Here is a 25,372-nt window from a genome sequence, read left to right on the forward strand (position 1 = left end):
TTACAAAACTGAGAGGTTGTGAAATCAAGGTAACTGTGCCAGACATTTGAAATGATTACTATACATTGACTATTACAATGGCAAAAAATAGCAGAATCAGTTGCCTATAACATTACAACTTTTAAAGCAATACAAACTATTCAGATGAAGAATTATTCAATGTAAATCATGTTGCTCTAGTATCCTGACTGGGCTGCAGAGACAGACCTCGTAGAACATGTTTTCTTCAGTGGGAGATCTCGACAGTGAGAGTCTCAGCAGATCCTTTAGTGCAGCTCACCTCTCTCATCAGGCTGACTAGAAGCCGTGATCAACTGCATTTCAGAATTGCTCCTCTCTATATTTGAATCTTGGACGCTTGGGTTACTCTGGATCGTCTGTACGTGGTTCAGTATGTCAGCATGTGACTCATCTGGCTTTTCACCCTCAGTCTTCTGGCCACTGTTGATGGTAGATGAGGCACTTGGATTCACATTGAAGTCTGATGGATCTATTGAGTGGTTCCCAGGTGAATGCTCCTGTCCACTACTATGTTCATATTTACTTGCTTGTTTTGCATCCAAATTGGTTGACAAGTCTGTATATTTACCAGCAGTGTTTTGGCCATTGTTGTCGGTAGATGAGGCACTTAAAATCACTTTGGTACCTGGTCTGTCTGTGTTGTTAGGTGAATGTCCATGGTCTCCCTTAGCTTGATCTTCATTATTCTCTTTGTCATCACTTAAATAGTCCCCTGCTGGCTGTCTGCTTGGGTGACTTGTTTGATAAACGGTACTTGCTTGCTTGAAGTTTACATTAGCTTGATCTTCATTATTCTCTTCCTCATCAGCTGAATAGTCCAATGCTGGCTGTCTGCTTGGGTGACTTTTTTGATAAACTGTACTTGCTTGGGTCACATGGTCTGTCTTGTCATCATCTGAATAGTCAGCTTCTGGTTGTCTACTTTCTTCAGTCTTTTGATTACACACGGCAACAGATCTGTTTTCCTTTCCCTTACTCCATTCCATCTGGATCTTTTTGGGGCACCAAACAAACTCACTTTCATCAAAGTGTTCATAAGCATACTGAATTAATTCCCTACGCTTGAACTTATCGAGGACTGTGAACAGGAAGTAGCTTAGCACACTCTCCTTGACATCAGGAAGATGATGATGGACCAGTGTCTCCTTCAGGAAGAAGTGGACGAGAGGAGCCTGGTAGTGGCTGTACCCCAGAGTACCCAGACACTTGAGGATTCTGGTAATGCGCAGGTTGTTGTGTGTGTTTCTGTCAGGACAATGACACAGGAAGCATCCATTATCTTTTATCTGTGTAAACATTGAATTAATTGTCATAAGCGATTGTAAGCATTGTTACCTGTTAAGGTTTTTGAATCTCTCTTGCCACTTGAGTGATTTCTTGACCTCCCCGGTTGTCTCATTTGATAGTTCTAAACCATAGAAATCCAACATAAGCTTGTACGATTCAAGTAGATTTTTCTTTGCTTTCGGATTTTTCCTAAAAGCCTGACAGGGGAACACATTATAAATTATTAACATTGGCAAATCCTGAAGTTCTTTTTCAAAGATTTGTTACTTTACTTCTTAACAGAAACATTCTCAAACTCACCTGAATTTCCTTCTTGGTAAGTTCAATGGCTTGCCAATTCATCCCTGGTTCTTGAAGTGGAAACAACCTAAATCAAGAAAATGTTATTTTTATTAATATGCCTTATTATTAGCAGAGGATTAAAGTGAATGTTTGGTTCCTTTTGTGATTCATGGTTTTGCATGCAAATTTGAACAAAAAAAGCTTACCATTGAATGAAGGAGTGAACTCTTTCCAGTCGTTGGTAATCTCCAAACCAGTAGTTATGAACCTCCTCGATGGTAAATTCTGGAAAGGTCAAAAGTTCACAGCCTTATCAAATTGTAACTGAAATTTGGATTCAACAATATCAATAAATTATTAAAGCATACCATCTGGGAGGGAACACCTCTTTCCCAGGTAGAAATCTAAATTTGGAGTCGCATTCTCCTGGTAAAAAAATTAATAAAAATCAGTAAGGCTATCAGAGTCAATATAATTGTGATCCTGCCTTTACAAAATATAATAATGTCATTGACTTCTTATTAACCAATAGTAGTGACCAATCAAATGCAAGAAAAGAGGATTTGCCTACTTGTTGATGATTCCCTGTGTTCTGTTCCTAATGAAATGCAAAAATCATACACCAGTGTCATGAATGGAAGTTGCAGGCCTAATGAGTAAAATATAATCTGGAAGCAGAACCCTATCCCTGGTAAATTGTCAGACAGCTATCATTAAACAGACTAGGCTTGGAACACATTATCTTGGTGATTTTTACTTACTGGATAATCATGTCTGTAGTTTTGCATATCTCTAGATGCCGCTCTGAAACGGTTAAACCTAAATGACTGAAGCACACAACATGGGTTAGGCTACAGGCCTAGCCTGGCATACCATCTTTATTTTTTTTATTTGTATTAGGCCTATTGGCTATAGAAAAACAGAGCATACGTACTCGGTGATGCCTTATTTGACGACTGGTCTCTATGGTTCCGCTTGAGTTTGTCTCCCAAGTTGAGTCATACTCACAGTAGAACTCATCAGTTTCTTCGATTTGGTAATTGTCATTTCTTGTTGTAGAGCATGCGACGTCAAGCTGATCGTTTGTTTCTTTGCAATCATGGTCAGTGTCCTCTGATAAAGCCCCGGTGATGGCCTCAAACAAACGTCTTGGGACAAATAGTAAACAAATCCAGATTACATTCACATAAGGAAATGTACGACGGTAAATCCATTGAAGCATTTTACCAATTGTTTTTAGCGGCATTTTTTGATAAAGTTTCCTAAGCATGAATGTAAAGACTACGTCGGTAATAGTTTTGAGTTCTTCTGGCGGTTTCTCACAGGGGCGTTAAAAAGGTAGGCTACAGCGGTTTCACTTTCGCTTCCCTGAAAAAGAGCGTTACAAGAATAGCTGACTCAACCCCTGTGCTGTCTCGGGTCACAACGACCCATCGTTGTGTTGCGACAACAAGCAGTAAGCTACTTGGTCGCAGTGGGTCTCCTGTCCTGCCTGAACACCCATTGTGTTGGAGCATCTGCCTTCTCTCACTTGGATGGGTACACATTCTTCCATGCCTAGTACTACTGTTTCATCCCCCACACTGCCATCGATTTTTGGGACTTTGTGGACCTGCAGAAGATGAACGCTCGCCAGAGCAGGGGTTACTGTGTTGTTCTCTGAAGAGACTGTTAGGAGGTCTGAGGTACAATAGAAATAGAGGAGCCAGGGTCAAGGCCTCCATGGGTAAAATAGCCGTTTTATTCTTTCCCTGTCAATGGAGTTGCACCAACCTTCTGCCCTCCCCAGCGAAGGAGCACAGTGACTTTCATCTGCAGGTACCTACATTTCATTTACATTTAGTCATTTAGCAGACACTCTTATCCAGAGCGACTTACAGTGAGTACAGGGACAATCCCCCCGAGCCAAGTAGGGTGAAGTGCCTTGCCCAAGGACACACGGCCCCGCCAGCGATTCGAACCGGCAACCTTCTGATTAATAGCCTGATTCCCACACTGCTCAGCCATCTGACCCCTTCCTAGGTAAGCCCCTTGTTGCCAGACTGACTGCTTTGTGTTAATGCATTGCTACTGTGCTGGGGGCCGGGGCTCAGACTATTCCATTTAGAAAGGTTCCTTCTTTTTCTTACAGCAGAGGGCATCGTTGCTCTAAGAATCAAGCAATGATGACACACCTTGCTTGCATGCTACAAAAGAGAAACACAGGCAAAAACAGGAAGGTGAAAATGGTCAATTGAGCCAAAAGAGGCATTTGTTCCATTGCTTTGTGTACTTTTTAGAACACCAATTGTTACATTGAGTTGCAGACCCCACCATTAGCAACAAACAGTTTTAGGTTTCTTCTTTGTGTAGGTCGTATTGTGGCTGTATAACTTATGCTTCGACAAATTTATGTCTACATACTGGAACATGTTATTCATCTGGTGTGCCGTGGTCAGGTTGTTTCAAAATAAAACATATTCTTTGGTCACACACTTCAGTGGTTTTCTTTTGTCTACCAAGTCTTTTGAGTTGAGTTGAGTTGACTGGTGCTTTTTTCTTGTTACGTAATATTAGATCAAACAGTTGAGTCAGGGAGGCCTAAGAGTTTGAATGACACGTCCTTGAATTATTTTCTTCCATATAATGACCATCTTATGACACTGCTGTGTTTCTCATGTCTCACCCAACAGTGATCTCTTGAAGCAGATGCAAAGCGTAGAACCAAGACTAGACATTTTTAACTTTTGCATTCTCTACAAGACAGATTATTTAATATGCCTCATGAAATATATCTTGGAAGCCAGTTCAACCAGCATAAAATGTAAGATAGGAGCTGAAACTTCTAAATGGTTCATCTGATGTATGAAAATATTCTTGAATCAAAGCTAATCATTGCATCATGTCAGAAGTGCTGGAAATAGAAAATAAACATATTTTTGTCAAATACATATACCTACAGTTTACAGTAACACCAATTTAAGTGGATATTTTTGAACAAAAACAATGAGCTGTGGTAAATGATGCAACAAAAAAATTCCGATGCACCAGTGGGTGGCATACAATAAGTGCAGTATTTGTTGTGGATGACAGCTATGAACTCATTTCAATAAGTACTCAATTGATATTGCAAATGCTCCATGGCTATCATCTCAAAGAGATCAAATGCCTTACCAGTGAACAAGGGTAATGATGGTATAAAATGAAGTTGTCGTGCAGAATTAGCAGCTTTACAGTACTTAAAGACCAACAGTTTGTTCTTCTGTGACGCTAACAGGTGTGTCACATTATGTGCGCGTATGTGTGTTTGCATGTGTGCAGGTATGAACAAAAGCAAGATAAAGAGATTATATTATTCATTCAACACAAAGTGCAGTTGCAGACTGAACCCAGCAGGTAGAGACAGTGCACTTCTAAAAACCCTGTTGCATTGAAAAGGTGCTAGCTTATTTCACCTGGCTCTTGTGTGCACATACAATCTATTACAGTTTTTCTCAATTGTTTACACGCAAATACTGGTACTTGAGACACAATGACCACAACATGTAACTTATGCACCGACCCCCTGAACCAATTCTGCTAAATCAGGTGTAAGCACTAAGAAAAGGCAACAGGTCAGTGTAACTGTTTCTCATCAAAAATGAAAGACAATGTTGCAGGAAGAGGAATAGGGAGAGGTAGGATGAGAGGGGTAGCCCGTGGAAGAAGGTAGGGAGAGGGAGAGGTAGACCTGGAGGCCGTGGAAGAATAAGGACACATTTACAGTATCTAATGAAATTCAAACAACATTGAACATTGGTTGACCATGTTGTGAACCATAGGGCAACATTGAAAGAGGCTGGGCAGAGAGTTCAGCCCAACCTCAGCAGATATACTGTTGCAACAGTAATTTTGACATTTTGACAGGAGCACAGGTGAAAACTACAATTCTGTACTGTCTACTATGTAACCTACTATAGTATTTGATTTGAAATATGTTCTGATTTTCGGCAGAAAATGCAACCTTTACGTAGACAATGTGGAAAAATACAGTCAATGTTTTCAGCAGTGTGCAGGACTGGTCTTGTGTGTTGTGTTTGGTCAACATATTCATGTACTTGTATTTTGGTCAACATTCATGTACTTGTACGTACTATACTGGAACAATATCTCTGACAAAATCAAGCAGGTTATATCATTGGAAAATAATAGTTAGTGTAAAAGTGTTTAACATAAATTTTGTGTGTAACTGGTTCAAACAGAGTCCAATTTTATGAACCATGTGGGTCGCATACGGTGACAGAAACTGTTTTTTATACATGATTGTATAGTTTTGAACAAAGTGTTTCATTTTGCAAAAGATTGGAGGTGTTCTGCTACTTGTGTGTCTAGTTCTGTGAATTGTGTGTTGTGTTTTGACAAAGTGAGCCCTGTTTTCATGATGAATGGAGGAGAAGTGTTTTACATTGAGCACATTGGTGTTCAACTGGTTCTTATGAATGTCTATACCTATGATGGTTTGTGTGTGTCATTTGAAAACAAAATACAATTTTGAGATGAAATAACATTTTTTTGAATGTAAAGTTTCATTTTGCAGGAGAAGTGAGGAGTTTTGCTAATTGTGTGTGTGTTTTTTGATTTGTGTGTAGAGTTCTGAGAGTACGAGGTATGCCTTCAGAAAATGTGTGTAACCAATCGAGAAAAACTGTAATCAATACATGAATGATCCCTTAACAGAAAACCACGCTGTGTTTTCAAGAAGACATTTCATGTAATCTTTCCAGTGGTCCTCTTAACAAGCAATCAGCTCCAATGCTGTGATTAATACCCATGTCACTTTTCTCATCTGGACACTAGTCACAGCACTGGACTTAACATTAACGTAGTTACATTTTGAATTTAATCTAGGCTTTACAGGATTATTTAATGTAATATTTGCATTTATTATGTATTGTTTGTAAGACTGGGAGTCAAGAAAACAGTCCAGAGAAGACAATGTAGCTGTACTTGTTACAAATGGTGGGTAAACTTACTCTTTAAAAGTGTTTAATTGAGGGGGGGAAAAACTGGTGTTAATACAAGTTCATGGGGTAATTACTTATTAGTTTTCCGTGCTGGGTAATTTGGAGCTTCTTTCTAGGAGCACAGAGTGCATTCTTTTTTCTATGTAGATGTCTTCTTCAATCAGTCACAGGTTCCTGTAATGAATGCGTGTCAAAAAGACCACTCTGCTTGGATAATTGTAGTGAATTAAATAATGTCCTTAATGCTATCTCCAATTATTCCTTAATCAAGGTACATTATTCGAAAAATATTTTGTAAAGACAAATAGGAGATATAATTAAACTGACTAAAGCTTAATAACAATAAAGCAAACAAATGTTTTTCCTTTCAAAAGCAACTGCTAGTAAAAACCTTATCTAAGGAATTTACATAGCATGTGTTACAAGAGTGTCCATTGTTATCTAAGAGGAGAAAGTACAAAGGAAAGCATCTGCTTTTGAAATCGCTGTTTGAACATGTTATTTGTAAACATATTTAAATTAATTTATGTGTACAACATGATTAGACAACAAATACACAACCGCTTTGCATGTAAATGTACATACAGTGGATTATTACATATTATTATTTAAGCTAAGGAGTAAAACTGTAAATAGTGCCATGACTGCTGATGAGCATGGATAAAAACAAGGCTTCCAGGCAAATCATTTTCAGCACACCAGCCTCTCCTATGAGAGAGAGGAAACGAAAGGAGGTGGAATTAGAGGGCTCGATGTTTATCCCTCAACTCCTCAGGTGCACTGCTCCGCAATTAGCCAGCCTCTCTGTACACACAGCGGCCTCACATCATATCTCACAGCAGTGAGAGGCCAGGAGATGGAGGGAGGAGAAAGAGGTGAAGTTATGCTCAGAAAAAAAACTTTGATCTTTAGCCTTGGATGTGTAATTGTGGCCATGATGGAGGACAGCAGCCCATAAAGATTGATGCTGTGCTATCTTTACAGAGATCTATGGCCTCCTAAGGATACTAGGACTGCACCAGTACAGTGCCATCATGGAGGTGGTGTGTGCTTGATTTACACATTAAGTCAAGATATGCTCTCTAAAAGGATGTTACAGAGGACAATACCCCATTGTTTTAGGGAAGTCTAGGACTTGTAACTTCTTTTAAGACACCCTTTAAGAGAGTGTCAGTGGTTTCTGTGAGGTCATGGTATAATTTCAACTCTTATTTTACTCAACACTGGTAAAGACACTCATCTTCTGCCTTGTAAGCTCCATGTTTTATCATCATATGTAGATCAAGGGCCAGTACAAATTATGTTCTCTAAATAACTGTTTCCAAAGTTGCTGCGTTGGCAGAATTTGAATGAGGGAGATAAGAACAGCTTAGAGATACAATTAATGAAAGCACAGGCCCTCAGTCCATAGGATAACAAATGCAGTTCTCTCTTTTTTATTTTTTGAAAAATAAAGCAGAGGGATGAGAAAGAAGGGGCCCACATAAAGAATGACTGCTGTTGGAGATATGAAAGGAGAATTATTCATAGTTTTACTTCATAGGAAAGTGTGAAAAGATTGACACCAGAATGATTTGTCGCCTCTGTTAATCTTCCTAAACGAGGGAGTAGTCAGATCTTTGCTGGGGACTCTGCACTAAATTATTCAGCATACTGCAGTTCTGTTCTATTCCATTTATCTTTCTCTCTCTGTCAACTGTCAGGATCCCACGTTGCTGCTGTTCTGTTCGATAGCAGAGCAAGCTTTCCACAGGGTCGTGCTCATTAGCAATAACACTTTGGGAAAAAGAGGGCGCAACAACAAAGAGACAAAAAGAACACTTTTGATGTCACATCGTCATTTGCAGTCATTTAAGACACATTTTTTTTAAGGTACCAGAGAAGTAATACACATGTGATTCTTGTTTCTTTACTTATTCTCAGAGGAAAGGCTTCAGCATCTCACCAACACTTGCCTATAGTATATCATTTAGTATACTATCATGATTGGAGCCAAATTTCTTATTCCAAATGCATTTGATCAATCTGCACAATAATCCTGAAACAGTATGAATCAACACCACAACAACTGAAGCACAAAACGTAGCGAAACACAAAATGTTTGTCATTGACAATACTTTTGGCCATGATTGTATGTAAATCACAGATTTTACACATGCTCTGTACCACTCTTTGTCGTAAGGTTTCAGACCTTCTCTACAAATCTTGTATGTGTAAATGTGCCATCCCTAGAAAAAGCCTGGTTGTGGAACCCTTGGAGATGTGATTAAATAAAAAGTCATTACCCTGGAGTTGTCCTTGTGTGGTGACTGGTTGTCCTAACCTCTCTTGCACGCTTAGAGCACCTCTCTGTACATCAAAATAACAATATGACATACCAGGGATGATCCAAACACATCTAAAAACACTGTACATATTAAATACATACTTGTATTCTCCTTTGTGCCACATACAATCAGTAGTGCAGTAAGCTCTGCACCAGTACTGTTTATTAATGCATTTTTCAAAATACAAAAGCAAATTTGATTTTTCATGTTGTCTGAAGTTTGAGAGAATGTTTCAGATATGGATCAGAGTGGTATTGGATGAAAACTGTGGCACTGTAAGATTCATTAGAAACGTCTCTCCATGTAACCCCATAGCGACTTACAGACTTGGGGACTTCACAGCTCCCTACTGGCAGAGGAGCGGATGATGAATGATGCCATGCTGAACTAGTTTAAGAGGAGCATCACACAATCGCTCATTTCAAAAGGCTGTGCTTGCCTGGGGAATGGCATGGAAAGTAATATCCATCAACATCCAGTCAAGCGATAGCGCTATCAGCAAACACAATTTAGACCTCAGGAACATTATTGTTTTTCTTACCCTTCTTCATTCTTTCAGCTCAACGATGAACTGAGTGACGTGTGTGTGATGAATATGATACTGCTGCCACATCATTATTAACTTGCTCATCATATGTAGAATTGCATTTGGGTTCATAAATGCTCTGTATAAAAGGGAAACATTTATTTTACTTATTGTTGCATTGTATTCCATGTTGTGTGTTTTGGGTATGGTGTTTTAGCTGATACACCAACAGGAACCACAATCTTTAAATTGTCTATGTGCATGAATCACAAGGCTATAACACAAAAACCCACATACACATACTTGAACCCAAGTAAGTAATTTATCATTTCATTTAGAGATGTCACAAAACATATGAACTGTATGTCATTGATAAGTCTAGGCCTCAATTGTTCTTTTTCAGTCTCTTGGGCCATTACTTCATATTATTTAATTGAAAAATAAAAATAACAGACAGACGTAGTGGTCAATTGAATTTACAGTATGTGAGTTTACCCAGTCATGTACAGTACTGAATGAAGAAAAGTCATTCAAATGTAAAAAGAAATCTTAACAATGAACGTCTTACTAATTCACAAGGTAAGGAAGTGGTTTGGTATTTACTATTACTGTAATGAGGATGAGGGATAGAGTGGAATAGAGATAACTGTAATATAAATATGGGGGTGAGAGAGAAAATATAAATGTGAATCTGTTTTCCTCTCAAACACAAAAAACTACTGAGACTACTGGAAAACACAAGATATTGTTTTGAGCTCTGCAGAATATCCTAAGGATTTGGAAACTGCCTCATACATGTGACAAAATAAAAATATATGCTCACATTCTTTCATCTCACACAGTTGAGTACTGCCCACCAGGGAGCCGGGGTTCTGTTGTCCTCCAGTAAACATAGTGGAATCCTTCTTTCATGCTCTAACTCCAGCAATCTGCTGACCTTTTCACCACAAAGCCTCCCCAACTGGTCTACAGAGCTGCCCCTAGGCAGTAATCTTCCAGAATCAGATCCCATTTGATCAATTACAGAGCGGGCAAGACAAAGGAAAGGGCTTTTTTTTACACACACAGGCCTCCTTCATATAAACAATGGTCTGAACTAACTTTGGGTAGAACATCAAATAACGTGATTGATGGGGATTCACATACATGCTAACGGTTAGCCTTTTTGCATCCTGTATGAGTACCACAAATACATTGGACTGAAGATCTGGTAAGGTGCAAACAAATGTTCCTTTTTCCAGATGGACAAAAAAAGCCAGTGTTTGTAAGTAAAATGGAATTATCTACCGTGTCATGGTACAACTGTGAGATATAAACTATCGTATGATAGCCCTCTGACGAGAGATAAGGGGCAGAATTCCCTCCTGAATGAACACCTCAGTCTGAGCTTGGGTAGCGGCCTGGAGCATTGTCTGAGACAGATAAACTTTAACATTAAAGTTTGCACAGGCTTAGATCTGTCTCACACTGACAGAGATGCTCATTAGCACAAGTCTGTGTGGTATGTAGTAGGCTTGGAAGAGAGTAAACAGCAGTGCATAAATCACTTAATCATATGCTCTGCTTGTCCACCCTCAAGTCCTGCTCTCTTAAATAAATTAGCAATTTTCCAGGGTCAGTATGAATCAAGTGCTTTTTGCAGTTTGCGCAATTTGCAGTTTATTGCATTGGCATCATTGTCAGTGTCAGGCATGTATACCCATGGATGTTTCTGGATACCGCTATCTCTACTACTATTGGTTGTGCTTATTTGGGTATGTTTGAAAATGGAGTGAGACATCAAGAGCATGGTCTCTTCTTACACACATTCAGAAGCCTACACATGTACCCATGCATGCACAAACACAGGCACAGACAACCATGCACTGAGGCTCTAATAGTCACACTCCATCTCCAAGGTCCTTGAGAAGGACTACAGATATTGCTGCAATCCTATTCTATTGATTCAAAAACATGAGTTCAGTGCATATTTGACCCATAGTATTGCTGAAAGGACACATTTCAGCTTGTTAAATCAATATCTTGAACATTTTCTGTTGGACTTAATTGACTGATTTTACCCTGAACAGGCAATTCTGTGGAGTTTGAACAGGGCCTGTTTCACACTGCTGTTTGCAGGTCCGAATGAGTCCCAATGTATTGATCACTCTGCTACACTGGGACTCAAATCTGCGGCTACCGTGTCAGCACTACAACAGAGGGGGAGACAGACTGGTGGGGTACAAGAAACAGGAGCATGGTTCTCACAAACATCCGCAATCAGATTTAGAGTAATCATTTTATTCCAGATTCAAAGAGACTGTATGTACATGTGTATGTTTACAAATATAGTTTTCCAAACTGAGCTCACAATTTTATGATTTATATTAAAGTACCGTTTATCCTACATTTGAAATACGTTTCACGGTACTCTTCGTACTCTTCGCACTCTTCGCTGAAAGTACTGTAAGATAATAAGATCTTTGGAAATAAAAACGGTAATGTTTATGACTTCAATTATTTGCACCATGTTTGCCGTGATCTATGACAAATCTATGATACATTTGTGAATGTAAACAATCCACAGGTGGACAGCTTTGATAACAGAATGTTGATGATGAATGTAATGAAGGTCCTCTTTATGACACCCGCTGAAATGTCAACTGTAAAATTATTTCAAACAGGGTAATGATTCATCTGTAGATGGCTGACGTATTTCAACTATGAAATATGTTTTAGATTATGGACTGGTATTGATTTGCATAGTTGTCAAATCTGTAAAACGTAATGGCAGCTTCATTTTATGAAAGCATGCTCACAGACAGAATATCTTTCTTCATGAATACCATTTTAATTATCTAAAGACATATTCTCAAATGCAGAGTGCAATCTCTCTTATTATAAGATTCATGATGAGGATATCTTAAAATAACAACACAGTCGTGTAAGAGGATTTCCAAGTTGAATGTTACTGACATCTGAAAACCCCCCACTCCTGTGCGCAACTTAGGAATACGCTCATTAGATAAAGAAATATTACGATTGTCTATTCACTGGGGAATCCTTTTATGAATCATTAAGATACAATCGGGATTTCAAACCAAATTACACACTAGTTAAGAGTGGCACTCTCTGTCATATGTTATGTAATTGATGCCCTCAAAGATTTGGTTCAGAAGTGCAAGCGGTTCTTATCTTAGTCCTTATGGACAGGAATTCTTAAGAATTTTAACAGCCTCTCTACATAATTTGCAAAGGACACCATGAATATTTCAAGCCAGCCAATCAGTGTTCCTATTCTACTTGTTGACATCCAATGTCTGCAAAGTCTGATGGACACAGACATGGATCCTCTCTTATTGCCTGTTCTTTTCTTTTTGTAAATAAAATTACAATCTGGGAACATAATTCAGTTTGTATTGATCCAATATTATTGAAAGGGCTGAATACAAGCATGGAAAGACATTAATTGATCATTTGCCGAAAGGTCATCTTGAGTCATAAATTACCTTTCAAGCATGTACACTATGATACTGGATAATCTTCTTACAGAATTACCAGATGTTAACAAAAGAAAACTATTTATTTTCGCCAACTGTTTGGTTTGGCACATATAAGGATATAAATAAATATTAAATCCATGCTGTTTGTTTTTCATTCAAACCCTAGTCTTTATTGTTTACCTCAGCTAAATCTTTGAATCTAACCCTATCCAATAACCCTAACCCTAAAAGTATTTACAGTGGTCTCCCAACAAACATCAGAGGTGTCCGTCACTATTTCAAACGACCACGTCAATCCCTGCAACACATAATAAAATAACTGTCAGGAGAGATGGCTGAAGGATGTAGCCTCGATTCAACTCCACCAAGTCTCATTTAATTCTAAATGGCTGGAAATGAGCTCCTGGGAATATGCATATCCTGCCACTCGTTTGACAGGGCATTGGTGTTTCCATACCTAGGTAATGCTTAGGAAAGTCATCTGATTATCTGTAAAATAGTAGGGGTTGCATTTCAACCCAACAGTCATTCTGGAAGAAAAAAACCCCTAGTCTTTTAATGACTGTTGAGTTACCTAATGTAGGTAAACTTCACACTTCAGAGAAAGATTTACCATTAGTGCAGTAAAGATATCATAATGATTCTAAAGGCATCCTTCATGTTTACCTTCACAAGTGTCTCAGTGAGTGTATGATCAGTCACCCGTTAGCATTTGCCAAGCTGTAAATGGATTACTTACCAGAGCCTTCGAGCCTTCATGTCGATCATTGGTTCCGTTTCCCTACCCCGCCCGTCCCTTGCTATATCCCCCTTCCTACAATGTCGCCAGAGAAGTGCTCATACTGTATCCATTACACGGCACCACTTCCATGATAAATCTGTCTGTCAGCTGAACATCATAATCAAATTGTTCCAGAGGTCATTTGACATCGCAGAGGAGGGACTTCACTTTAGCCCTTAAAAGATCCGGCTCAAATACAATTTATGTGTCAGAGATGAATTGTGGAACGAAACATTACGGAAAAATTGAACTCTCTAGCTGACTGAAATAGCCTTGTTATGGCCAACTGGGTCACTCTATCTGCAAACTTCCATCATTGGTATTTAGTTGCATTATACACTCCCTTATCTTTCCTACCAATGGTTTGCACCAAGAATGGACAACAGAGCATCAGTAATCCTTACAGCTTAGACATGCATGCACAATACAGAGGCCCGACTTGTTATTCCAAAATGCCATGGAGTCAACCAGGGTTAACAAAACTTGAAAATATTGTTCTTAACTTGAAAATAATGTCTCTTATAGTAGTTTATTGTTTTTGCATGGCTTTTGCAGGAACATTTTCATCACATTAAAACCTTTGCTATGCTAGTTTCTGAAGTCAAATAAACATTTACACATTAATAATTGATTTTATCTGTATATTATATTTTACCAACTTGGTGGAAAAATATGAATGTTTTTGATTCTTCAAAGAGAGGCTGGCATACCTAATGCATAAGTAATGCAGTTCACTTTCAAGTGTAAAGTCTTACTTTTGCCTCAGGTATATTAGTCCCCTGTGTTTGTATCTCCACCGCCATTTTACATAAACACATTACAACAGGGAGCGTGGAGTGGAAACACCAAGCACTCCAAGATATCTTCTGATGGTTTGACAACACAGTATTTATAGGCCAAGACAAGACGAAGAGGCTGATTTGCATGTTGGTATTTCATGTTGAGAGTCAATTCAAACTGGATTTCATTGTTTGTTTGTAAGAATAATTTAGCTGTACGTGGCAAATGTCCTGCTGTTCTCCAGGCTCAGGTGTTCAAGTAGTGTTTGGAAACAATGCACTGCATTGTCAATGTAAAATTAACCAAAATTGCGTTCTCCCTGTGGGCTGAGTAGGTGAACAGGTATGGGGCCTTGATGATGAAAATGTAATTCTGTTGAGGAGATTAGATTTAGCCTGCTCAACCCTGCGGCAAAGCTTAGCTCACGACATGGCACATCTGTTTGGACATGAATTGGCTTTAGTGGTTGGGAAAAGTCTATTTCTTTGAGCTGTCAAGGGGAAAAAAGGGAATAATAATAAATTGAGCGTGGCTTTTTCCTTAATCGATCTCAACCAGAGGGCCAGACTGAGCAGGAATAGGAAACAATGAAAGGACCAATAAAAAGTTCATGGATAGATTTGTAAGACAGCAGCTCTGTTAGACACGAGGGGGACATTAGGGAGAGGAGTGGGCCATCTGCTGCCCTGTTCACAAGTCTATGGCACAGCTGAATGGGGCAGCAGCCATGGCTCCTACTAGCTACAATCCAGAATCCGGCTTTTACTCCAATTTGTTATGAGACAAACTTCACTGTACGAGCTCAGTTATTTGGCATGGAGAAGGAGCAGCACCGGAGCCAGCCTGGCCACATCCATTTCAGCCCATTCAGGGATGCTATCAGCTACCCAGGAGCACCAGCCCCAGGACATGTACAAATGCTCTTTGTATTATCATTTAGCAGTTTCTTGTTTACATAATGGCAATGTCTATTTAGGGTAAAAACGTTAGAGCCATTGATATGGCATTTAGTATATGTGAAACATGTTGGGGATGAAAGATTAAATTAAAGAATTGCTAGATTGCTAAACTGAAAGAAAACATTTCGAATGCAAGAGAAAAGGTGTCGTTATAAATAGACATGATCTCCTAATAACTATATAATTGAATGTTGTTGTTTTTTTGTCTGGGGGCAATGAGCCAATGTACCTATATGATTACAATGCTGTTACTACATATTTTACATAGTTATATAGTAACTGATGTCTCCTTGGGCACTGTGACAATTGTTGAGCTATAAAACTAATACCACAAGTAGCTAAGTTTATTTTAAATTAGTAAAAATGTCTATGATAATACTTTTGGGACATCTTGAAGGGTAGATTTATAAGTGATTGAGAGTGAGGACACAGAAGCAGTTTATTTAGCCATGGTAGAGAACCAACAGGAGACTGTAAACACCATAACAACCATGTCTGCTACCTGTAAGACTGGAACACAGCTTTGTCAAGGAAAAAACAGGAGAGACTTTAATATCAGTCAACATTCATTAATTATGCTGCATACAAAAATACTGTCAGTCTCTAGTGCAAAAGGTTTGTTTAAATGACATTCTGAGCTCATCCAACCGAAAATACATTAAAATGAGCCATTGGCTTTTAATCAGTACACTAAGGGTCTGAATCTGCTTACAGTCATCTGAATCTGCTTTGGACAACAATCCCATTAGTGGTATTCAGTATTTAGTTTGAAAAAGAAAAATTCTCCTAAAATGCACAGGCATGTTAGTTTACAGTAGTGCGCTTCAAAATAGAGAAATTCAGGTAGTTATCAGATCATTTGAAAGCAGCACCGAGGTGGTGAGCTGTGTAAAAATGGAGAGGTTATGACCCAAGACTAGTTTTCCACCCACAGGTCTAATGATGCCCAGTCTGCTGGTGACTGTTCCTTATTATATCTGGCTATAATGAGAAGCTGCCCATTAGGCTATTCAGCTCCGATGAATCTTATTAGTGACACTGGCTGCCTAAACCTGGTAAACACTGATAGTGGTGTGTGTGTGGGCGTGTGTGTGTGGGCATGTGTGTGTGTGTGGTGTCTTTGTGTGTCCATGGTTTTGAGTATCTAAGTCTTTGGCAGACCAGATTTTTTCATTGTGCCCTATGGTCCATTATTTCGCGCATTTTGTCAGTAAAGTGTAGATTTAAGCAACAAAAACCCAATCTGAGAAGTGAAACACGCTTGTGAAAGTGTGGTTGAAACACACGATGGTGATTACAGTGAAAAGTAATTGAGGCCAATAGTGATTTAAGAAATTATTATATTCTAACAGCATTAGCTTTCTATTTGTATTATGGCATATTGCTCATACTGTAAATAGTTTAGTGATGGATTGAGGAGTTAATAGAAAAACTTAATTAAAGCAGTTAAAAGCCTAATGGTTCAAATATCTATCATTTTGAGTAATTCAGAATGTAATTACTGTTACTGTGTAATGTATATATAACAAATGTGTGTGCAAAGATTTATTTTCTTGAATAAATCTTTGCTTTAAACTAATCAATACCATTTTTAAATCATGTGTTGTATTGCATGGTCATATATTATAGTCATATAAGTCATGTGTTGTATTGCATAGTCATATATCATAGTCATATAGATTGTGTGTTGTATTGCATATATTTTTCATGAATCAGCTTTCAGATTTTTTGTTTATTGTCACCAGGAACTGGTGTATGCATAATAAACCCCACGTGCCGAACTCGGAAAACAATTAAATGTGACCCCACCCACCCCTCCCTCACCACAGACACTTACTTCTCTACTGTAACCACAGCTAGGCTCTTTGCAGACTAGTTATGAGTAACAAAAGACTCAAAACACAACTACAAAAACAAAGACATACACATTTCTAAATTGAGTGCATCTTGTGTTCGACTTAATACTTATGTAAAGACCTGTTCCTTAACATAATTTCCTCATTAAGGCACAATTAGTCCTCAGGGGGCCTTGGGGATGATTAGGCTAATTAGTAAGCAACGTTCAGCTTCTTGCATCAATTTAAGCAGAATGAGAATAGCCTTCATGTGTACCTGTCTTTCTCTCTCTTCTGACCGTGCCTGTCCTGTTACGTAGAACAGAAAGCTAGAGTCTCTATGAGTTACAGTACATTCTCACGCATAATCTTGTTGACAGTGTTTAGCATCTCAACCCCTGTAAGAATGGCTCATTAATTCAGTGTGCTGACAAGGTGGTGCTCAATTAGCACTCTCATTGTTTTCTTAGGGCTGTAAAAGATTTCTGGTCCTTATGTAAACTGCACACAATTCAACAAGTGGCTAGTGAGCTGTGACTCATGCAGCGCAGGTGAATTTACAAAAATGGCAGGTAATGTTGGAGAGGACACATGATGGGACAAGTTAAAGCTCAGAGTGGTCTGCAACAGCTTGTATTCAATTCAAGTCTGGCACCTCTTTGGGGGCACACAATGTGACACAATATTACATTTTTCATTTCATTTTGACTAGGTAGCAATTCAGAGTGATTCAAATTTGAATCACGTTACTGAAGAAAAGTCAATTTGATTGTATATTTTTGCTGTTATGACATGCAGTTGAAAAATACCATAATGCTGAAAATATATTGAAAATCTAGAAAAGAATGTAGACAGGAAACTGAAGAACTTTCTTTTCTCAAACCACAACAATGGCTGTCTCCCTAGACCAGGGGTCTGGTGGTTTGTAAACACATTATAAATCACTCCCTGCTGACGGGTTTTTTCTCCCTGGCACTGAAAACTATTATGAAACCTCTTCAAAATAAAAGTATCATGTATCCTCCAGTGCTAAACAGTTTCAGGCCAATTGAAAACTTGGTACAGTACAAAAGTAAAATTATTGAGTATTTAGTATTCAAACACCGAAATGTTAGCTGTTCAGCCGAGACTATTTTGTCTGCATAGGTGATCACTCCTTGGCTAAATCTATAGCATAATGTGTGAGGTTCTTTAAGGTTTCATTCTGGTACCAGTGTTGAGTCTTCTGCTGCCACTGGGAAATATCAGAAAACATGAGCTTCATTTTCATAGCAATGCCAATGACACACAACTGGACAACTATTTATCTCCCAATGATATACTCTTATTTTGAAACGCTAGTTCAATGAATTGATTGAATTCATGTCAGCTTTAATGCTACAGATGAAGTGGCAGCACATGAGCTAACTAAAACCAGAAGGAGAGCACACATCTCACCTTTCCCAAAGGCCCTTCATTTGTTGCCTGTCAGTTTTTTTTAGCTTAGTCCTTTTTACCATAGCTTTCTCTTACAGTAATCCTTCTAAATGTATTTATTTTAAGTATAATTTATTAATGTATATTTTTTTAATTGATGTTGTATTGCTGTATTTTCCACTGTATTTTTACAATTTGCAATTCATTAACTTTATTAATTAAGTTCGATAACATTTTATTTGGTAGATGTGGGGAAGGACAGCCATCACCCTCAACGTCCAAACTTACGTTCAAAAGTGGGAATGGAAGAACAGATAAGTTATGGAGAGAAAAAGAAAGATTGAAAGAGAGAATTACAGAAAGACAGACAAAAAAAGGGCTAGACAGCGAAAGAGAGCGAGAAGGGGGGATAAGAGGAGAGAGCTCATAGATGAGAGAATCGTTGAGGTGGAATGAAGTGGAGAGGAGCTACCTGCCTTAGGCCAGTGCATCCTGATGTCTCTTCGTAAAGCAGGGAAATGCAAGTGGTGATGGAGGGAGGATGTCAGTCATAAGGTCTGGCCCTGCAATCTCCTTATCACCAGCAGCAGCCCTTGACTGGAGGGATAGGGTTAGTGTTACTGAAAAAACACACCAATGATAGCTGTGGATGCAGCTTCAGGGCCCAAACACTTCTACCAAGCATGCCCACTGTTTAAATCATGTTTAACAGGACTCAATTATTCCCTTCAGTTAAACTTTGGCTGAACCTAGGGTCTGAGCTGGATCAATCATTCATGACTTCATGTCCCGCCTTGTTTAAATTGGTCCATGGAAGGGTAAGTTCTACATGAAATCCTATCCTTGTATTTCAGAATGAGTGTATCAGTAGCATTTTACTTAGATCAAGCCTGTTGCAACACTGTCACTTCTGTATAATTTAATATGCTTAGCATGGCTTTTTAAAATACACAGTCAGTAGGGGGAGCCAAAGAGACAAGACCACCCACTTGAATGTCATGCGTCACAATGATACAGTGGCAGTCCCTATAAAAAGTGCATAACATGTTTTTTCTCCAGAGCTTATATGTTCATCAAGATATAGTATGAAGTATCAAGTGATTCAATGATTTGATAAGCAAATTGCACAATCCAAGTACTCCATTTATTAGATTATAAAGGAATACATTTTGGTTAATCTGATTTGTACATTTCACTGAATCACACGTTTCTTTGATGCTTTCATGGGACTAATTCGTCTAATTAATTAAGCTAATATATGTAGCAAGCGGAATGCGTTGAAAGCAGAATTATTATGGACATTTTCAGATACGAACATGATTATGTGGGTCATGTTGTTGGAAAAATTGAAGATGTAACTGTTATCCTGTAATAAGAATGATTCTGTGTTCAGCATTCCTTGCCAGCAGAGAACCCTCTCCCCACATGATCTATAGATGACACGAGGCTTACACAGACAAACTGACCTAGGTTGACCATTAGTATGCTAGAAGTGAAATAAATGTGTTAACCTTATCTGTGCTGAGTGAATCATATGGTCAAGCCTAGGGTCAGAGAACTCTGTAAGTTTCCACGTGCACGCGCACTCTGTTTCTGGGATCGATCATATTGACAGCTGATATGCAGGGGAGGAGACTTCTCACCAATATATAGTCTTACTTGAAGACTTGTGAACCAGACAAACTTTGTAGCACAATGGCGTGTGATGTTTTTGTCTCCTTGTGGGCCGGCCACAAGCAATAAAGCTTTCTTAAACTTGTTCACCGACTGACTGTGCAATGCTTGATAGATTAATATTTCTGACACATGTTGAGAGGTTTCTTAAAGGTAACCATAAACACAAATGTCGTTTTCATAATAGAGGTGAAGTATTTCTTTAACAGTTATGGATACAATTGAATGTGCCCAAAAATGCTTATTTCTGGCTTGACAGACATGACCTGCATATGGACCATGAGACGAGGATATGTTTAAAAGTTGGTCTTTGATGGCCTTGGCCAAAACATCGGATAAGGCCTTTCATACCTGCCTTGGGCATGGGCAAAACCAAATGTCATGACATAAATAATGACCTTCAAGTCCAAGGTGATCCAGAAAACACAGATCAGCCATCACATTATGACCACTTGCTTAATATTGTGTAGTTCCCCCTTTTGCAGCCAAAACAGCCCTGACCCATTGAGGCATGGAATCCTCTAGACATCTGAAGGTGGTATCTGGCACTATGACTGTAAGTTGCAGGGTGGAGCCTCCATGGATCAGACTTGTTCGTCCAGCACATCCCACATGTGCTCAATTGAATTGAGATCTGGGAAATATGGAAGCCAAGTCAACACCTGGAACTAGTTGATCTGCTCCTCAAACCATTCTTGAAAGATATGTACTTTGTGGTAGGATGCTTTATCCTGCTGAAAGATGCCACTGCCATTAGGGAATACCATTTCCATGAAAGAGTGTACATGGTCTGCAACATTGCCCAGGTAGGTGATATGTGTCAAAGTAACATCCACATGAATGGCAAGACCTGAAGTTTTCCAGCAGAACATTGGCCAAAGCATCACTCTGCCTCCACCGGCTTGTATTTTTCTGTAGTGCATCCTGGTGCCATGTGCTCCCCAGGTAAACGACGCACATCCACTTGGCCATCCACGTGATGTTAAAGGAAACGTGAATCATCAGACCAGGCCACCCTCTTCTATTGCTCCTTGGTCCATTTCTGATGCTCACATGCCCATTGTAGGCACTTTCAGCAGTGGACAGGGGTAAGCATGGGCAACCTGACTAGTCTGCGGTTACGCAGCTCCATACGCAACAAACTGCAATGCACTGTGCTTTGACACCTTTCTACCAGAACCAGCATTAACTTTTTCATTCATTTGAGCGACAGTAACACATCTGTTGGATCAGATCCACACGGGCCAGTCTTTGCTCCCCACGTGCATCAGTGAACCATGACCCAGTCGCCGGTTCCCCGCTTTTCCTCGGACCACTGCAGACCGGGAGCAACCCAAGTGCTGCAGTTCTGGAGATGCCCTGAGTCAGCCGAGCCATCACAATGTGGCCCTGTTGGTCGCTGCTTCTAACACATCAACTTTGAGTACAAAATGTCCACTTTCATGCCTAATATATACAGTATATCCCACCCACAGACAATGCCATTATAACAAGATAATCACATGGGTAAAACAGATCTACTTATCAAAGACAACAGTTCAAATGAATCCCAAGAGTAAGGTTCACTTTCACGTTTCTTTCTTCCAACCATGCTTGATCCAGGCCTGTTTAAACGGTATAAGAGACAATGAATAGTAACTCCATCAGAAAGGCTACTGCCAAATCTCCACTAATGACCAGGAGGCAGGCTGACGCTGATGCAGCCGTCCCTGGCAAATCTGATGGTTAACAACATACCCACCTAGATGGTTTCAAATGACTCTCTGAGAACAACACACCTAATACATTTTCAACTAGGAATAATCGAGGATCCACTTACAGTAATGTAGGGATTATTAATTATTTATTCCAGACACACAAAAAACGGTCCATAGCACAATACAAAACATAGCAAAAGACATACAAATACAAGATACAACAAATACAATAAGAATTGACTACAACAGTCAGAGTTCAAAAATACACAAAATGAATGTTTAGATATTAGCGTATAGACTAAAACGCCAATAGTTCCACAATCTCGAAATGAACCTAACCGCACTCATTGCGGGGTTCACTAGTGTTGCAATGATGCTGTTGAATGACTCAGTTAACCTACACATACAGTACATCTGTACATGAGATTCCTGAGTACAGCAGGACAGGTAGATACATCAACACTTACAGACATTTGGCTTGCACTGCTCCATCGTGGCATTTTAAGCAGGAGCCTCATGCCATCATTATATGCCACATTGAGGACAATACCAGACAGAAAGAAAGCAAGAAATGACAGTTTATTGTCCTCTGTGCTTCTAGCAATCATAATATTACTCTTCTGAGAATTGTACTTAATGTCAAAGTCTGAGCCATATTGGGAGCAGACCCTTAGTAACTGTTGAAGGCCAGCATTATATGGACAAAGAATCACCAGATCATCAGCGTACGTCAGGTGGTTGATAATGGTGTTCCCAACCATACAGCCTGTTCCACAGTTGTTTAGCAGCTTTGATAGATCATCCACATGAATATTTCAAAGAAAGGGAGATAACATGCTTCCCTGCCTAACTCCATTGCTTACATTGAATGGGGCAGACATAGAGTTACCCCATTTCACATACATTGACTGATGAGCATACCAAAAAGCCAAGATTCTCATAGATATTTGGGAACCCCTCTGTTGTGCAATTTGTAGAATTGCTTCTCATGATTTACACGATAAAGGCTTAAGAGGCATCAATAATACACATACATTTTTTGGAATTATGCCTGTTATACAAATCTAGGACCTCCTTAAAGGAAAAACACGATGATCCTGTGTCTCTCCATGTAGAGATCCATGGGTACGTTTTATGCTTTACTGTCAGACAAACAACTATGTGTAGTCAAGTTATTGACACATTCTGTCAGAATTTGGGTGTATTGGATTTAAAAATATGAAACAGTTCCATTACTGATAAGTATGAAGAAGAGCACCTCAATTGCTTCAAAATAATGATATCTAACAAATCTTGTATGAATGTGGTTTCAAATGTATTCAAATTAGCAATTTACACAAAAAGGTCACCATGTACATACTTGGGACAGTTTGCTTTTCTATCTTTCCCATTACTTATCTCATGAAACCATCCATTAAGAACTACACACCTAAAACCCTCATGGACAGTGGCAACAAAGAAAGTATCCAAACTACACAAAAAACATAAGGAATATGGATATACTTCTACTGTATGTAAACCCACTTGTGAAGACACTTTGAGGTATTCACTTGGCTTAAGGGGCCATTTTAAGGCACCAGTAATGAGTTTCAGGATGCTCCACCTTATCTAAAGCCAGCCCATAACACACTGACCACAGATACATGTTGTTCTTCCCTTCTCCTGCAGCTCAGAGCACAAATTGAGAATTGTTACAGAATTAAATTTCGAATTTTTGATTCAGGGAACACGAGCAAACTTCAGCTCCTAGTCATTTTCTGCATTGGAACTCAGCATTCTATCATTACCAAACTCAGTCACTAACCTGGACTCTGAAGGTGACCACATTCAGATTACTGTCTTTCATTCCGTTCAGTGGCAGTGGCACCACGGTATACAGCACAGCTGTGGCAGCATCACTAGAGAAGTGTGTGGATTCTGTTGTTTGGCTGCCAGGGAGTGCATGTGTGATTACCGAGACCTGCTGTGAGCGCCCCGGTGCACCCAAGGGGTGGCAGGGGACAGATGGCAGGGAGGGACCAAAGTGGGAGATGCCAACCAGCATTAGTTACACCCATTACTCACATCGCCTGTCCTGGCTGACAACAAGTGACTCAGACGTCTTCATCGAGGGGGTTGTCATTAAGCATGTAATGCTAGCAGTTTAGTAGGAACTCCCATTAAAAATCCTCAAACTAACAACCAGCATTGGACAGCATGCCAAAGGTGAGAGAGAGATAGCAAGACAACATGCAGAGGAGGAGTTAAACCTGTGACCTCTGGCTCTGTCAGACAAATGCTCTATGCTGAGCTATACTCATCCCCATCATTATCATGCTCATCATCATCGTTATCATCCTTTTCATTCTTATCATCATCCTGATAGCCATAATCATCATCTACTGTACAGGTGTGAAGAAGAGATTAAGGGATTTCCCATGGGACAAACATTATTATTATGCCATACATGTAGAACAAAACAGGAACCTAATTAGATTAGTATGTGAATCATACAGCCCAAAACAACAACACATACTGTCTTACCCCTTTCTAAACAGTGACTTCTGTCACATACTTCCAAGATGTGCTCTCATCAAAGCCCAAACCTCTCTTTTTGATCATGAACACTGTACCAGAGGGGCTAGCTGGGCCAGCCTGCGTTCTTCTCCCATTTTTAGACACTGGCTAATGAAGTCACAAACAGGCTGACCCTGTGGGATGCAGCCAGCCACTCTGCAGGAGAGGGAGGGAGCCTTGAAGCCTAATTGGCAACACCCCTGTTTCCAGTGTAATTGTACTTATCTAGCCAGTCACCTTCGAGGGTCATTAAGAGCTGCTGGATTAATTGAGCAGAGCTTAGCGGTGCGGAGGAGAGGAGCGAGGGAGAGGAATATCTGGCCCATTACTCTGATAGCAAACTTTCTCAGGTTCTGACACGTCCGCTCATGTGGGACGCTTTCCATCAGCCAGTTTAATCGCTCCTTGACTTTGACTAAAACGTGGGTACCATTGTTTCTTTTCCCATAATTCTTTGGTGATTATCATCTGTCCTGATCCCCTGTCTTTGAAAGGATTTCTTGATGAAAATGCTTTTGGAATACCCCTACAGAGAGCCTAAGGCATTAAAGATATCTACTGTATGATGACTTGATTCCATTTCTTTTTGTTTATCTGACTGAACAAAACACATAGGACTTGATGTAGAGGCGTGCGTGGGATTAATAAACCACCTCCGAGGGGTTTTTAGTTTCTGCATCTCTGGAACAACAGTAATGAGGCACCCTGGGGGATATTCTGTCTACTAGCTAGGTTCATAAACGACACCAACCCAAGACAGAGCCTCA

General features: G+C 39.5%; 1 protein-coding gene and 1 long non-coding RNA gene across 2 annotated transcripts; both read right to left on the reverse strand.

Annotated features, from left to right (window-relative positions):
• Positions 1-200: 200 nt before the first annotated feature.
• Positions 201-2,965, reverse strand: LOC124471163 (opioid growth factor receptor-like protein 1). The gene is made up of 8 exons (XM_047025533.1): positions 2,525-2,965; positions 2,352-2,417; positions 2,162-2,188; positions 1,959-2,016; positions 1,797-1,875; positions 1,609-1,675; positions 1,357-1,505; positions 201-1,266 (listed from the first exon to the last, which is right to left on the reverse strand). Exons 1-8 carry the CDS (start codon positions 2,858-2,860, stop codon positions 267-269), a joined length of 1,782 nt encoding a protein of 593 aa, XP_046881489.1. The 5' UTR covers positions 2,861-2,965; the 3' UTR covers positions 201-266.
• A 2,894-nt stretch (positions 2,966-5,859) lies between these two features.
• LOC124470693 lies at positions 5,860-25,033 on the reverse strand. Its single transcript, XR_006956446.1, has 3 exons — positions 25,022-25,033; positions 21,506-21,509; positions 5,860-5,936 (listed from the first exon to the last, which is right to left on the reverse strand). It is a non-coding gene; the product is annotated as an uncharacterized LOC124470693 (long non-coding RNA).
• Positions 25,034-25,372: the final 339 nt, after the last annotated feature.

The sequence above is a fragment of the Hypomesus transpacificus genome, chromosome 9, assembly GCF_021917145.1.
Source record: "Hypomesus transpacificus isolate Combined female chromosome 9, fHypTra1, whole genome shotgun sequence".
Taxonomy (NCBI): domain Eukaryota; kingdom Metazoa; phylum Chordata; class Actinopteri; order Osmeriformes; family Osmeridae; genus Hypomesus; species Hypomesus transpacificus.